Below are 16,978 nucleotides of genomic sequence, written 5' to 3'. Positions count from 1 at the left end.
AGCTACTGTTTTTGTTCCCCAAATTAAGAAAAATCCCTAGTCTTTTTTCCCTATCTTTTTGGGGCTCCTGCTGCTATGGAAGAGAAACCCTAATGGGGGGGGGTGGAGTTTAGAGTTATGGCTCCTGCAGCAGGTATGTGGAACTGAACCTACGGCCCAGCAGTGAACTGTATGAAATAAAAAATGTAGACGCTACTTTAAGTTTATTTTAAAAGGCAATAAAACTTGACTTTGGTGTTAGGGTTAAATAAGAAATCAATGTAAGGCAATAAGTTTTGAAATGATGGATTATAGAATTGGTGTACCAAATTAATTTTGCATATTTATTATTTTTCTTTACTTAATTTGGTTCAATTTTGTTTCATTTAATTTTATAAATTTGTTTTCTTTAATTACTGTTTAATTTCATCATTTTATTTTACCTTATTTATTTTTAAATTGTCTGAATTTTTACTGTTAGGTAGTAGGTGGTGGGTACACTGTCTTGTGGGATCCTAAGCAAGAAAGCAGGGTCTCCCAGGAGTAGGGGCGGTGCTGAGGAGAAAAGCCCATACTGGGGAAGGCAGGGTGGCAGATGAATAGTGTCTGCCCCTTGTGTCTTGGGGTCTCAAAAAAGAGGGGAAAAGAACAGAGAAATATGTTACTTTACTGGTTGCTCCATTTAGCTTGCTATTATCTCCACCATTAGGGCTCCCTAGACATACCCACAGGAAAGTCCTGCAAGAAACAAAACTGAAATGGAAGAGTGAAATCTGCTCTTGCCTCAGTTTGTCAAGCTTTTTCTCCTCCCACTAACCCTGACACATCAAGGCTCAGGAGCCAACTGTGGCTTTCTATTTTGCCTAGGCTTCCCAGAGAGATACTCCAGGGTGCTGTGCAGGGGACATCTGCCTTGACCCCTATCGCTGTCTTTTTCTCGCTGCTATTCTATCCTCTTGACCCAATCCACTCCATGATTTCCTTCACACAATCAGAATCTAACCACTTAATCCATAATTATTTTTTAAAAGGGGAGGTTTTGGCCACATTAGAAAAGAGTGAATTAAAGGTGTATATTCATGTATATATAAAAAGTTGCTGGGGAGGGGGATTTCTCTACTCTTCATAAGAAGAAATTTAGTATCTCCCTTCTGAAGAGCACTGAACTTTCACTAATTTTCTATAGTTAGTTGCTAATGAAAGATTACTAATACTAAATAATGCACGTTGGAGAATAAAGGATGATTTTATCTGTTATTTTGAATTTAGATCAGTTATAGATTGTAGATATAATAGCCTGTTAATAGACTATAAATAGATATAATTATTGGGAGTTGGTGGTTGAGAGTTGGTAGACCAGTAGTTGAAGAGACTTGTCTGGAGATAAATCTTTTATTAAAAATGTGTTTATTTATATTTACTTCTATAGGAACAGTGATAGGAAAAGGAAATTGGAGATACTGTAATTGGAAAGTTTAGGAAATACATTTCCCTAAATCTAATCAATACTAGCTAACAACCCATAACCGTCTCTCATGAGACTTTATTCTTGCTTGAATTCACAAACGTACTTAAAACTACTCTTACTGATTAGTCCCCAAAACTAATTAACTTTCTATCTTAAACTAAAATATGAACTTAATAAACAGAGGAATAAGACAGATTTCTTTCCTGCTGCTCAGATGAAATTCAGCTTGTCAGAACTCCACTGACTTCTCCACTTAGTCTTTGCTCTCTCCAGCCACCACTGGTGAAACAGAGGTACTACAGCAATGCTATTCTCTGGTCTGCTAGAATGTTTTTCAAGAATTTCAAGAAAATTCACCAGATAGTCTCCAACTCTGACAGCAAGCTCCTTGGACAACCTTCCTTGATCAGGACAACCCAAAGAGTGATTGTTGTGACTTTCCAAAGGCTCCTTGGGAAAGTTTTCTTCCCATCGTTCCTCTTTGAGATTCCACTCTGAGTTAAAGAAATCCAATTCACTCAACTACTCTATCTTATCCACCTATTCCCAATCTATCAAAAAAATGTTATTATTGCTTATGTAATTACCAAATAACTCACTACATATCCAATACAATCAAGTTTCTCTCCAGCGTGGATCCACTGATGTGCAACGAGAGTGCCCTTCTGTGTGAAAGCCTTTCCACACTGTTTACATTCATAAGGTTTCTCGCCAGTATGGATTATCTGATGTCTGGCAAGATGGCCCTTCTGTGTGAATGCCTTTCCACAGTGTTTACATTCATAAGGTTTCTCTCCAGTGTGGATGCTCTGATGCTTAGCAAGAGAGGCCCTCCATGTGAAAGCCTTTCCACAGTGTTGACATTCATAAGGTTTCTCTCCAGTGTGGATTCTCTGATGTGTAGCAAGATTGCAACTCTGTGTGAAAGCCTTTCCACACTGTTTACATACATAAGGTTTCTCTCCAGTATGGATGCTCTGATGTGCAACAAGAGAGGCCTTCCATGTGAAAGCCTTTCCACAGTGTTGACATTCATAAGGTTTCTCTCCAGTGTGGATGCTCTGATGTGCAGCAAGATGGCACCTTTGTGAGAAAGCCTTTCCACATTGTTTACATTCAAAAGGTTTCTCTCTAGTGTGGATTCCCTGATGTGCAGCAAGCTGAGAGTTCTGACTGAAAGGTCTCCCATCTTTATCACTCACAGAAACCATCTTGTCACGTTTACTTTTTGGATGTTTAATGAGGTCTGAACGACAGCCCAAGGCCATTCCTCCTACATTACTTTGATACATTTGTATTTCAGGTTTCTCAGGTGCCTGAACAAGTCCTACTTCTTCACGAAAGCATTTCCTATATTTGCTATCCTGACAATAGTCATTTCCTGAAGTCAATTTCATATCCTGAGTTAGGACTGAATCTTGGCTGAATTTCTCAGCAGTTTCATCAAATTCACAGTCACTCTTTGGATTTTTATTTACCTTGATAGCAGAGTCACAAATTTCACTTAAAATGAAGTCATGGGAAATCTCATTCATGTATCCTTGGGGGCTAGATCCATCCACAAAAAGGCTCACCTTTGTGGACAACTCCTTCACTTCAAAATTAGTCTCCGTCTCTGAAGAAAACAAATAATGATGATTTTAGAAAGACTTTCAGATACAATTACAATGAAACCTAAAAATGGATCTGTGTCACAAGAAGGCCCAATATTCTCTTCATACTTTTCAACTCATGTCATGAGTAAAGAATGGAGGAATGACCTGAACAACTTTCTTGAAGCTAGACTACAACTCAAATCCTGTACATGAGTATGCTTTTTCCACAGTATTGTACAATCTTTCTCCATTGCCCTTTCTATCTTTCCTAAAAAGTTACTCCTCCATTATTCTTATAATTTTTTGAATCTCAGGTAACCTTCCGGATATTTTGTTCTGATCGTTTTGGATGCACTATCAAATGGTTAGTCTTCGTTAAAATTTGTATGCTAAGCAGAGAAACAACTTCACTCTTTTTAACTCTCATACAGTAATTTTCAAAGTGGAACAGAAGTTTTCTTTTCTCTATGGATGCAAAGATTATATGCCATATATTGCAGACCTACTAAATATTCATTTTATTTTACAATCTAACCTAAAATATGTCTCATGCCCTATGCTGAGTCTATCATCCATTTCTTAGGAAATGAAGAGCATGATTCAGTGTTGGTCTGCCAGTCCCCAAGTCTAGTACTCCCTTCACCACAACAAAAGGTCTTTTGGGATAACAGTCCTTATACAGCTGCTTTCAACTTACTCACCTGGACAAGAGCTTCTTGGGCCTTTTTGCTCTAGCAGCCATGATCTTTTCCCTTGGTGAAAACAGGACATAAGCTTTTCTCTAGGAACTGGAAGCCCTGGGCATAAGAAAGAAGGGAGGGATTAGGAGGAAAAAATAAAAAAAATATGGTCCTTTTAAAGGAAATGGGGCATGCAAATAAGGACTACAGAATGGTTTCTGTTGTATTTACTGTTGGGACATTTGCAGGAGGGCAGAAGTCATGGAAACTATTTACAATCAGAAAATTCCATCTTTATTTACCTCTTATAATAGAAGGATAGGCACATTGTACAACCCCCATTATCTACTGAAGTAGTAAGAAAACAGAACTTGGAGTCAGAAAAAGAAATTTAATCCAACCTCAAAAAGATGGCCCACAGTGTCCCTGGGGAAGTTATTTCACCTCAGTTTGCTTCAACTATGAATTGAGGACAATAAGATCAAACTCACAGGAATGTTGTGAAATTAATGATAATTATGAACTCATTTATCTAGTAGAGGACAAAGAGCAGGTATTTTGAAATGCTTATTCTCTTCCTTTCTATTCCTATCATGTAGTCTGGGATTTGAAGGAAGAATGAAGGAGGAATAAGGAGAAACTTGCTAGACTAAGCAAAATGAGGTGCTGTGAGGTTTAGTTTTATACTTTAAAAAAATTTTATTTCCATATTTTTATGGAAATGATCCATTTACTTTACTCCCTTTATCTCTACTTGTGTTTGTTGTATAATTAGAATCTGCTCCCCAGAACTCCAATTCTTAGCACCCCTCTTTTGTTCTCACATTATGTCCTTACCTTTTGGAGATAAAGCTTGTTTCTAACCCCACCCCTTTTAAAAATTATGTGGCTTTCAGTATTTATTATATTGAGTCAGAAATTTATTCATAAATATTTACAAATAGAGAGAAAATAATAAGAGAAATGTGAGGGAGATAGAGAAGTTATCTATCCTATAAACCTAAATACTTTGCTCCAAGTGTGCTTATTAATACAGGCAGAGATTAATTAGCTCCCAACCAGGAAGGTTGGTGGTGTCTATTGTAGTTTCTGATTATGCTAAAATGATCTATTGGGGAGATTAGTCTCCCAAAGGATTACAGGGGGGATTGTGAAAAGGAAATTCTTGGTCCTCTTTGCCCATTCTAAGTTTACACTTGTAAAAAGGGAATCCTTTATTCTCTTTGACTATTTGGAGTTAACACTTTGGTTAACAATAACTTAAGTACTGTTATGAGGAAGAGATAAGTTTGGTAGGTTTTGCAGAGGACACAGTGGCATGAGACCAACAAGGAAAAGATTCTGGAATTCTGCAGGAAGAGTTAAGCTATGACTCAGAGACTATTGGGTCTGGTGGTCTCTCTCTGGAGGTATCTGGGGAGTGTGGCAGCTTATCCTGAGTGCTTAGTCCTGTTTCCTATCCTGCCTGCTGTCTTGTGTGTTGTATTCTCTTGAAGAACTTGGTGATCCTAAACCACCTATCTGTAGTGATTTTAAGACCAGGTCTAGGTCCTTTTGGCTTTGGGACCTTTCCTTGGCCCTGCTCAACTTATCACAGACCATTACCTTAAATACTAACAAAGGGGGGGGTTAGTGCAGAGACTGGGAATTTAGGTGAGTGAGGAAAGATTAGAGTAGCCCAACATCTCTTTGAAGACTCTCCTTGAGGAAACATTTAGATCTGGGAGGGTTTTAATTAGTGGGATAAGCATTAGGGTTTTCTTGATTCCCTTTAACCTTTTCCTATTAAATTAAATATTTCCCAATTACTGAGTGGTCTGTGTGTTGATCTCATACCAGGCTCTGCCCTGGTTTGAGTTTCTGTTGGCTTTCCACCCACAGTTAACAACCTGATACTGGCCCAATATAATTCACCCCCCATAAAACAGTACCTCTACTTGAGCTAGGTGGAGGAGCAAACCACTTAAGAGAATTCACACCCTTTCAACTCAATTAGCCAGGAAAATGAGAATTCATACCTCAGTCACCCAGGAATCTTTTTTGATGAGTAGTCACCTCAAGTGGGATGCTGGGAATTGGAGTTCTGGGGGGTAGATTCTAATTATAAAATGTCAAATATGTCTCTTATAAAAAATATCTCACAGGATTCATGTTTTTAATTCATTCTGCTATCTACTTCCATTTTATGGGTGAGTTCATCTCATTTCCAATTACAGTTATGATTACCATCTCTGTATTCCCCTTCACCTTGTTTTCCTCTTTTAATCCTATACTTTCTCCTTTCACTGTCTGTCAACAAGATTTCCTTTTAATCACTTCCCCATTTCCCCCTCCCTTATATTATTTCCCTTCCTACCACCAGTGAAGATAGAATTATCTTTCTTTGTCTATTTTGATGACATCCATAAAAAACCTTCAACTCAATCAATCAAGAACTCAAAACACACCTACTTAACACTTAAGTAAGAGAGTTCTCAAGTCCAGCCCTGGGTAGGACTAAGCAAATTGAAAGACTGCAATTGGTTACTATGAGGAAGTTGGAGAGACAGGAAATGACATGGAAAAGGAGAATAAGAGAAGAGACCAGCACAGGCCTTGGGCTACTCTTTTCCTGGCATTTGGAGTGACTGATTCCAGAGATTCCTGCCTTGGCTTCAGAGAAAATTCTTTCCCTGGATCCTGTGTCAGCTTACTGGGTGAGTGGCTCAGGCGTAGAGGAGGCTGAGCTGGTGGACTTCTGGCTGAAGACTCCACTGGGAGATTCAGACCCGAGGAAGCCTCCTTCAGGGGTGCTGAACTGGACTTCACTTCGCCAGAGAAGTTCTTAGGGCTGATGGGTTTGTTAGGAATCTGTCTCTATCTACATTTTCTACTTTCACTCTTTCCACCTCTTTGTAAATAAAAGCTGCTAAGTTATTTTAAGCTATATTTAAAAATCCATGACCACAATAGTACTTCATAACTCTCTTATTGAGTCAAAAAACCCAATTTTAATCCTTACACACCACCTTTCTTATTGTCGTCCTACTTCTCAACAGGCCTTTTAACCATTCCTCCTATTCCACCTCCCTTATATTATTCATCTTCCTTACTACCTTTCTTATTCTCTTTCTATATATAGCTCTATAGAGTAAGATAAGATTCCATACCCCAATGAGTCTGTTATTCCCAATGAGAATGTTTTACTGATTGCCTGTCACCACTTTCATTGTCCCCTCCACTATAAGTTTTTCTTCCCATGCCTCTTTATTTGATATAATTTACCCCATATTACTTCTTTTATTTTTCTCTCAGTGCTATCCTCTTTTTCACCACTTGATTTTCTTTTGTATATATTCCTGAACACTTTAATACCACACCCTCTGTCTTTGTATACTTCTTCTAACCACTATGATAAAGAGAACAATTTTAAGTTACAAATATTATTTTTCCACTAGCCATAGAAACAGTTTGACTTTATTGAGTCCTGTAAATTTCCTTTTTTCTTATTTAGTTTTTTATGTTTCTCTTGAATTTGGTACTGGGATATCAACTTTTCTGTTTTGCTCTGCCCTTTTCATCAGGCATGGTTGGACATCCCCTTTGTTATTAAATAATGATTTTTCTACCTGAAAGATTATAGTCAGTCTTGATGGGTGGATGATTCATGGTTGTAAAACCCTTTTTCTTGCCTTCCAGAGCAACCTATTTCAAGCATTTAGATCCTTTTATGAAGAAACTTCCAAATCCAGTGTAATCAACACTGAGTCTCCATAATATCTGAATTTTTTCTTTCTAGTTTACTGCAGTACTTTCTCCTTAGCATGGGATTTCTTCAATTTGGCTGTAATATTCCTGGGAGTTGTCTGTGGATTCTTTCAATTTCTCTCAAGAAATCATTGGCTTCTATATGCTCAATTCTAATTTTAAAAGAATGACTTTCTTCCATGACCTTCGGATTCTCTTTTTGCATTTGGTCCGTTTTACTTTTCCAAGAACTCTTCTTCACTGGATTTTTCTGTTTCTTTTGCCACTTGGCCAATTTGCTTTTTTCAGCATTTATTTTCTTTTTGAATTCCTTTCATTTCTTTTCCCTATTTTCCTACCACTTCTCTCGATTTATTTTTGAATTCCGTTTTGAACTCTTCCAGGATCTGAGACCAATTCCCATTGTTATTTGAAGTTTTGCATGTATAGGATTTTGTATCCCAAACTCTGCCTCAGTCTGAGGCTTATTCTTCTTTGCCTCCACAGATATTTTCGATGGGGAGATGTTTCTTTTGGTGTTTGCTCATTTTCCCAGACTCCCTCCCCTCCCACCCCCCCAAGACTTTTATTTCAGCATTTGCCCTATAGGGTTTACCAGAAGCTTGCTTTGGCCAAGTGACTTTGGGAACTCACTCAAGACTTGTGCCAAGTCTTTGTATTCAAAGGGGTTGGTGTAGGAGGAGCTAATAATGGGAGGCTTCAGAAGGTTCCTAGAGTTTCAAATTTAGCTTGTGACCAGGTTCAGAACCTAGATCAGTAGTTAGGGGGTGGATTATCTGTATTCCTCTGTGTGTGGTTTTAAATCTAGTTCCCCACTTATCCCTCAGAATAGACCCTTTCTGCCTAACTTTCAAGTTGTTTTCCTCAGGAGAGCCACTTCACCTAACCCATGTTCATTCTGAGACTAGTTATTGAAAAGCACATTTTAAGGTTGCTTTGACATTCTCAGGGCAGGACCAGCAAAAGCTTCTGCCATGCCACCTTCCTGGCTTCAACTCTCATATTAATACTTAATAATAAGAAATCCTTTCTAAAGGCCAGATCCAGCCCAAAGGGGAAAGGGCTGCCTTGGCATGTAGAGGGTTCCCTTCAATGCCCATCTTCAAGGAAAAGTTTGGTATAAACAGAGGATTTGCACACACAACTGGGGTCTAATTAGAGGCTGGACTGGATGACTTCTGAGATTAGCTTCAGCAACAGAAATCTGTAACATTGAAGCTATCCAAAACAGAGAAGAAACAATTTTGGGGACAAGAAAGGAAAGTCCCACTTTCCCATAACATAAGTGAAAGTCTTTTTTAATGAAAAAACAGGCACAAGGAGAATCCTGGGCAGAGATAACCACTTTTGCTTTTTAAATTACTGACAACGGCTCAAAATCCTGTACACTTGGCTTAGAATAAAGACATTCTTAAAGGCAGATTCAGAATTCACACAGGAAATGGTTCTTACCCACAGAGAGTAGATTCTGCACATTCTCCAGCATGACCTCCTGGTAGAGCGCTTTCTGAGAAGGGTCCAATAGGCACCACTCTTCCTGGGTGAAGTCCACAGCCACATCCTTGAATTTTATCGACCCCTAAACCAGCAAAAGTCACAAGATTTAGAGCTCAGGTTTCATCTGTTACAGCCCTCATCTACTGATTGGAGGAAACTGAAGTACACAAGGGAATTTACTTAAACCAGTGATGGGCAAACTATTCCCCGCGGGCCAGGTCTAGGGCATAGTTTGCCCATCACTGCCTTAAGCAATTGCTTAATTCCCATGGGGAATAGTTTGCCCATCACTGACCCTAAACTCTTAACCTCAAAGACTGTGAGAGCCACCACTGCAGACCAGTCATTCAGAGCCCAATGGAATATCGACAAAGGCACTTTGTGTTTGAAGTGAGAATCATGTTGTGAAGAGTAAAACCTAGAGAAGTATCTTACTCTGAAATGCTTTTTCCTGTGGAATCAGGGAGATGGGAAATGCTCTCTGAGTGAAGTATGAGATTCTGTGGAGGACCAAGAGAGAAGGTGGTCTGAAATTACTACTCATCACAAGTATCAGAGTTGATCTAGTAAGAACATTTTCTTGAAGAGTTTCTGAGAAGGTAGTATGTACTGTGTATTCTTGGGGGAAAATATTACCAGTGATCAATGAGGAGAAAACAATGGAAAAAGAGTTCTCTACTTAATTTCCTAAAAAGTCTGAAATACTCTTATCTAGATGAAATCGTAAAGAGGATTCCATAGACCTTATAATGGATCAGACTGATTCTAGCTAAGTGAAGAAGCATAGTCTTGTGTTAAATTGAGAGTTTGGGGAACAAATGGGTATGATGTGCCATAGCCAAAACATTCTGTCTTTGTTTTATGATATATGCCATTTATTATTGGAATATATTCAGTCACTTTACATTTAGTTACATCTTTTTAAAATATAGTATTTAGACAATTAAGGTAATTCAAAAGAACAATACTGACAGCGTAATGACTGGAATTTTCAAGAGGCATAATTTCTTCATTTTAAATAATTTATTAATTGATTGGTCATTTAATGTCATCATTTGACACTCTCCAAAATCTAAAAGAAAGAAAATGGGTAGGATGAGCTAATATAATAAAAATAAGAATTCTACCTAAATTAATTTACTTATTCAGTGCTATACCTATCAAACTACCCATTCCCTATTGTTCAGCCTCAAATGTACCTGGAACATCCAGAGAAAGAACAGTCTGAGGAAAGGCTGAGAATTTCCAAGAATAGGAAGACATGATTCCCCAATATAATCTAGAAACCTGAAACTTTACAAGGGACATTACACTGTCCTCTATACCCATCCAGAGGCTATTCCACCCACATTGAAATGGCTTTGTCCATCCCTATGGCAAAAATATATGGAATATCCTTCAATTGATCTTAGGAGGAACACATCTAAGCTACAGTTCTTTGGACCAGAATCAGCATTCTCTCTCATACAACAAAACTCAAATCTCCCACAGCAGTAGCAGGGGCAGGAAGCAGTCCCTGGAGCCAGGTCTGGGAGAGAGAATTGCTCTTGATATAGCTAAAGGACATTCAAAGAGTTCAGAGAGGAAGGATGAGGCCTAGTGGAAAGGGCAGCCACCAGCACAAGTAGGGACAGCAAAAGGTCCTCATTCAGATACAATAAGAACTAGGAAGCAGAAAGAATTCAGGCCCAAAGGAAATCAGAGAAATCTGGGCTCAAAGGGAAGAATGCAATGAGACCTCAGGGCCAAGGAGAGCAGATAGCTTCTTCTTTGTAACTCTTCTCCTCTGGGTGGTTCCTGGTAGTCCCCAATGCCCTACCTGCCCTATCTCTGATGTCCTGAGATCATGGACGGCCTCCATTGGCACCCAAGACCAGGACCTCAGGACCCTGCCTGCCTCTCCACCCCAAGCCCTACCCTCTATTATCTGAAATGCCACTGGCACCAGAATGAGATCTCTTCAGCCTAGACTCTTCTCAGGCATTTACACCACCCAAGGCTTGATATTCCACTTGGGTAGCCACCTACAAGGCTGGTCACCCTGAGAACTTCCCCCTTACTCTCCTTCTCTCTCCCCTTATTCCCCTCTATACTCTAAGAATCCAGTGACACTGGGCTCTTTCTTGTTCCTCACACGAGACTCTCCATCTCCTGACCTGGTTCTGGCATTCCTCTCCCTCCTCTCCCAGCTTTCACTCCTGTCCCCACTAGTCTCTGCCTCCTGAGTGCACTGGATTCTTTCAGGTCTGGACAAAAATCTCATCTGCTGCAAGAAACCTTCAATGACTCAGCTTTTCTTTGACTTCCTACAATTTATCTTACACATATTGAAAGGAAAATTGTCTTATTACCTTTATATTATTGATAATGAAACAAGGAATCACATATAATCCTTTAAATAAGTAACTACAATCACAATTTTTAAGAGTTGGACCTGGTTATTCCATTAATCCTGTATGAGATATCAAGTGTAATAGAATACTGGGCATAGCATTGGAAGGGATGCAGTTTGGTGTATCAGAGTTTTACAGCAATGAAAGATATTGAAGACTTCTGTTGGAAGAATAAAAGTTTTAGGTCTATGCAGTTCTCAAGGGAATCTGAGAGCCGAGCAGAAGGAGCTGGGCTCACTGGGAATGGGGAGTCTACAGCTGGCCTAGAGTTCTGGAGGATTCATTAAATTCTCTCCTCTTAACCTGGTACTGAAAGTGGGACTTTGTATCAAATGCTCCAAACCTTTATTACCAAACACACTGCATGTTTCTTAAGATCCTCTGAACCTTCTGCCTGTTAATGACCTGCTAGTTATCTGTTAGAAGCCCAAAGAACATACTGTTGTACGTCTCTATGAGACCTTTATTAAAGGCTGGGTGGGATGATGTCTCCAGCTTTCATTTACTACCATTATGTTTGGATCTCCAGCTCAGAATTATGGCCGGGACATTTTTTTTCTGCAAGGATTAAGGAAAGGATTCAGGATTCTGAGATCTCTTAGGAAGAAGTTCTGGGGATGCTCAGGAGCTTTTCCTTTAGGGGGCTGTTTTCTGACTCATTAAGATCCATTTTGAGCTGAGCTTTGCCCCATCTCATTAGGGATGATGGTTTTCGTGGGCTATTTTGTGTTAAGTCTTGTCTTGTCAGGGTACTCTCCTTTTCTTGATATTTTCTAGTGAGCCAAGTGCATGGTCACAGAGAGAGGCTCACAGGGGTGGTTTTGTTTCTCCACCAGTGTTGGGTGGTCTCTATCTATAACCAAGTGCTGAGAAAATTTCTTCAGGAGGACTGCTGGACCTTATCCAAGTGTGTCAAGTGTTTGCTTTTCATGAGCTCTAGAAATCACTGGCCTTTGAGGGAAGTTTAAAATTGTTCATTTGATACAAATGGCCTCAGTGCCTCGAAAGAAGTCTATAAATTTCACATTATTCTTACATAAGCTAGCTACATTAGTTATGATCTAGTATGTTAGAAATATGTTGTATATAAATTTCTAAATAAGTATCTTAAAGAACAGGAAAGAAACCTTAAAGGAATCTCTGCTACTTAGCTGTGAAGCTTCTAATACATTTCTGAGACATGAAACTACTATTTTGGTCAAATACTTCACTTAAAGTGATTAAGTCGGGATGAAAAGTTAAAATCTGGGGCAGAATTCTTTGAAATTCCCTCCTATATGGGCTAAAACCACAAAACTCCATTATCTTTTTAAAGTTCTTCTACATGCCAAAAGACAGAGCCCATATTCAGTTAAGTCTAAGTTAAAGAAATAGTCCTCTAAATAGTTCCCCTTCCCCAAAAGAAAGAACGGAGATAAAATTGCACCAGATCATCAAATTCAGTGATTTTGTTCAAAAGAACCCGCTTTTGTTAAAAGCTGCTATCTTTCTTCTATATGTCCTTAAGAGGAACTTGGAGACAGTAATAACCGGAGAAAGTAATAGCAATAGCAGTGATAGCTTAAGAAATAAGAGGAAATGAACAGAATACTCTCATTTACTTTTTGTTTGGTACCAACATGGTTTATTATATCTGTCTTATTCATTAGTCTTAGCATCTTTTTGGTCTGATTAGCCAAAACATAAGAATTAGTAACAATAGTAATAATAATATCTGCTGGCCACATTGCAAAAGACTAGAAAAAAGGAAAATAAATAAAACTAAATGGAAACTATTCAGATGGCTAGGACAGAAATGCTTAATTTCTCAATTTCTAAATAGTCTTTATTGCAAAATTAGAATGTGTATTTGTTCTTTTGAAGTAACATCTTAAATCTTAATTGTGCTAAACCTAATAAATTTCCAGATTCTAAATATGAAATCAGGGTTATATATTTGCAAATTGTCCATCAGATTTTATAGGAATATAGATGCTGTGTGTATTGCTGTTATTACAAAAGTTTCAATAATGTCATGTCATGTCAAGATCATAGATAAAATTATACTTGTCAAATGGGTCTTTGGAAGGGTTCTGCTTCTAAGTTTTTTGGTACAAATTATTTTAATTTATGGATTTATTGGATATAATTTAAGCTAACTAATTTGATACTGACCTCAAAGATAAAATACTGATTTTCTTCATTGCTTCAAATCACAAGAACTGTTCGATCTTATTAGCAGTAAAACATTGTCACCTTTTACATTCAACTACTGTTTACTCAATTAATGGAAATATTCTATCTAACTTTTAAAAAACTTTCTTCACTCCTCTCATATCTACATACTAAAATGATTCTCTAAACAGTTTATTCTCTCCCTGGAACTTTGATTAAGATCCTTCATTAAACTGTACCTGTCTTATTTCTTTCCTGTTTAGATCCAACATTCCTTGACTCCCCTCCCCTCCCCCATCATTCCAAATAGTCTTTAAGCCACATTATCTTAACCACAGGCTACATACATATGTATAAATATTACTATAATTCCTAATCAATAACCCAAAACGTTCCAGGCTTTAAAAGAGCCTGCACCATTTAAACACTGTATCTTAGCACGTTGCTTCATCCAATGAATGTCAGACATTACCTGAGACCATAGTACATATCGGCAAACTGTGGTGAGTTTTTATGTTTAAAAAATAAAAAGTTCTTATAATTAAACAAAATCCCTGAAATATGCAGTTTGTGTCAGTTACACTGATTTTTACATTCAACCAATGAAATCACATTGGAATTGTAAAAGTATATATTTTAATTATATTTCAAACTAATTGATTGATGTTACATTTTAAACTTACAGATTTAAGCTTTCTCCTTTTTTAATGTCAGTATTCCAAATAAGGAAATGAACACGTTTCAATGACTGTGAAAAATCTTAGTGCTTAACTGCCTCTTCCCTCAATAAAGATGGTGGTAAATTTCTAATATTACAGATTATTAAATTAAGGAATTTATTTTAGCACTCAGTAATTCAAGATTGTCCCTCATCTGGTTTAACTACCTAAAGGTAACTGCCTGCTCATCTCAAAACAACTTGTCCCTCCCTGTGCTGATAACAGGGCTTGACTGTGGTCTAACATGATGACCCACCACAGCTCTGATCAACAGCAGAAAATTATTTTAAAAGTTAAAACATAGGTCAAGTATTTTTTTAATTTACCAGGAAGGAGACCAATCATGGTAAGTTTAACATTTTAGCATTTGTTTGCATACCATGGAGAATGTTCTTTTAGAAAGGAATTTCACTAAACAATATTCATTGATGCCAGCCCCTCCCAGGCTCTTTCCTCCTTGGGCTGGGGAACCCCAATCCTGTCTGTCACCCCCCCATTGCCCAGCACCCACCCCTGAGGCCCTCCTGTAGCCAGTGGGGAATGGCTGTCAGCAGGGAATGTGGGGGAGAATCTCAGTGTCTGCCCTGGAGGCTGCCTTTGCTGGGAGGACAGAACAAGATGCTGGATGTCCACAGCAGCCCCTGCACTGCCCCCGGCCCTCACCTGCTTCTTTTTCCTCTGTCTAATGAGGCACAAAGGCCTGGCCAAGGCTGAGCCCCTGCCTGACCCAGGAAGCAGCAGAGTCCTCTGGCCTGGAGGAAGGAGCCTGGCTGGAGCCCTTCTCAGCAGCCCTTCCAGCCCTGCCCGCCATGCCCAGCCCTTTCCTTCGGCTAAAAACGCTCCTTTTCCTGTCTGGGCCTCCCCTGAGCTCCCCCCAAACGCCTTCTGAAGCCTCCCTGGCAGGCCTGACTGACCTGTCCAAAGCCCGAGGTCTGGAGCTCAGCAGCAGAGCCTGTCCCTGGGCCCTCCCTGGAGCTGGGGGACCCCCGGCCATCCCTGCTGAGGCGGGAGGAAGGAATGGCAGCGCCTGGGCCTGTCTGGCTGCAACCTGGGCCGCTCCTTGAGGCAGGAAACCCCAGAACAGGGTGGATGGGGGGCAGCCAGGGAGGACCCTGGAGCTCCCCCTGAGGACAAGCAGGGATGGCGCCCCCTGGAGGCCTGGCAGAGACACAGCGCTGAGCTCTGCTGGATTCCAGCCTGGGCGGGGCTGCACTCACCTGGGAGGGGGGCCTCGGGGTCCCGGGGGCCATTCCCTCTGGCTGCGGGCTCTCTGCTTGGGTCAGACTGGGTCCTTCAGGGGGTGGAGACTTCCTGTTTGTGCGCCTGTGGAGGAAGGAGATAGGGGGAGGGCTCAGAGGGGCTCCCAGGCCCTTCCCTTGGCCTCATGGGAGACTCTCCCCAACGGGGGGCGGGGGTGGTGGTGGTGGTGGACATGGACCCTGGACTGGCCAGCTAGAAGCACCCCCACCTTCCGTGCCGCCATCTTTGGCTTCGTTCTGGAATTGTCTGAGAAGTTTTCTTCGCCCAGCAGGAGTTTCAGAGCAGAAAGTCTGAGCTGTCAGGGGGCTCGGCCCGCATCAGCATCCTGACTACCCGCCCCCTTACTGGCCCAGAAAAGATCCCAGAAGCACAGCTGTGAACCTTCCAGGAGCTGAGACTGCCCACAAGAGGTTCCCAGAATGCGTTGGGGTGCCACAAGCGGAGGGGCCAAGATTCGTGTGACGCCAGATCCCAGGCATTCTGGGAAACGGAGTCCTCCTGCCCGGACCCCGGACAGCCTGCAGCCTTCTCGCAGCAACCCCAATTGCTCCACCACCATCCTGTCCTCCAGCCCCAGCCCTGCCTCGCTGCTTCTTTACTCTTAAAACGGCCTCAGGGCAGAGCCCGGCACTCGGCAGGCGCCTAATAAAGAGTCTACTGATTCAGGGACTGATAGATCAATGGATCGAAGGCCTACACGGCGAAGCACTACCTGGCGAGGTGGTGCTGGGATCGAGCCCTTCTTTGGATACACACACAGACTCTCCCCTCCCCCCACCTCACAGTTTTATCCAGCACTCCACCACTGCAGGTCGGCGCTTGCTTGCACATGCGCACAAGAAACGGCTCCACCCGGGCCTTCCACTTCCCCAGGAGTTTGGGAGGAGAAAGTCTCAACTGTCAGAGCAGAGACCAGGGTCCCCCGTACCCACCCCACAACCCGTCCATTTGCTCCCTCCCCTCCCCCTCTCACCCAGCTGCATACCTACCAGTAACAGACACTACCAAGGCTTGTATGACCGCAGAACCTAGGCATTCTGGGAAATAGTCTTCCTGGGGGGAGGGCCATGGCTTACATGAGTCATGACGCAAGCATTCTGGGAAATGGAGTCTTTTGCCTTGGCTGCTGGGTTTTGGGCTATTGTGAGGGTGGGGCTATACAGGAATGGGGGGGAGGGGTCAGCCCTCTCCTTCTCACCCCCATTTCCTCTCCAGCCCTGCCCTGACTCCTTCATAGCTTGAAAAGTACCTCCAGGTAGCGCCTGGCACACAGCAGGTGCTTAGTAAAACACTGATTGATAGACTGACTGAATGGATCTCCGCTCCCCAAGGCTTGGAAGGTGGCTCTGGGATCCCTCAGGACCCCACACTTCAGCGGTCTCCCTTCCCCCCACCTCTCACTTTTTCAGCCCCACTGACCACCAGCCACACCCCTCCTGGTGCACATGCGCACAGGCTTTGAAAGTCTCAGCTGTCAGGAGGCCTG

At 41.2% G+C, this 16,978-nt stretch overlaps 1 protein-coding gene across 1 annotated transcript; it reads right to left on the bottom strand.

Moving 5' to 3' along the window:
• Positions 1 to 444: 444 nt before the first annotated feature.
• Positions 445 to 16,555, bottom strand: LOC123246107 (zinc finger protein 527-like). Its single transcript, XM_044675053.1, has 6 exons — positions 16,482 to 16,555; positions 15,450 to 15,555; positions 8,922 to 9,048; positions 3,744 to 3,839; positions 2,926 to 3,062; positions 445 to 717 (listed from the first exon to the last, which is right to left on the bottom strand). Exons 1-6 carry the CDS (start codon positions 16,526 to 16,528, stop codon positions 685 to 687), a joined length of 546 nt encoding a protein of 181 aa, XP_044530988.1. The 5' UTR covers positions 16,529 to 16,555; the 3' UTR covers positions 445 to 684.
• Positions 16,556 to 16,978: the final 423 nt, after the last annotated feature.

Source organism: Gracilinanus agilis, chromosome 1, assembly GCF_016433145.1.
Source record: "Gracilinanus agilis isolate LMUSP501 chromosome 1, AgileGrace, whole genome shotgun sequence".
In the NCBI taxonomy this organism is placed as follows: domain Eukaryota; kingdom Metazoa; phylum Chordata; class Mammalia; order Didelphimorphia; family Didelphidae; genus Gracilinanus; species Gracilinanus agilis.
This window is presented reverse-complemented; position numbering and strand designations above follow the sequence as displayed.

What these genes read in the sequence shown, in the direction of transcription:
- LOC123246107 (XM_044675053.1), bottom strand. Translation starts at nt 16,528, where the DNA reads ATGCCTAGGTTCTGCGGTCATACAAGCCTTGGTAGTGTCTGTTACTG. An exon ending in CTTGGTAGTGTCTGTTACTG is followed by an intron (nt 15,556 to 16,481) that starts GTAGGTATGCAG and finishes CTTCCTCCACAG; the next exon opens with GCGCACAAACAGGAAGTCTC. An exon ending in GCAGAATCTACTCTCTGTGG is followed by an intron (nt 3,840 to 8,921) that starts GTAAGAACCATT and finishes TCTTATGCCCAG; the next exon opens with GGCTTCCAGTTCCTAGAGAA.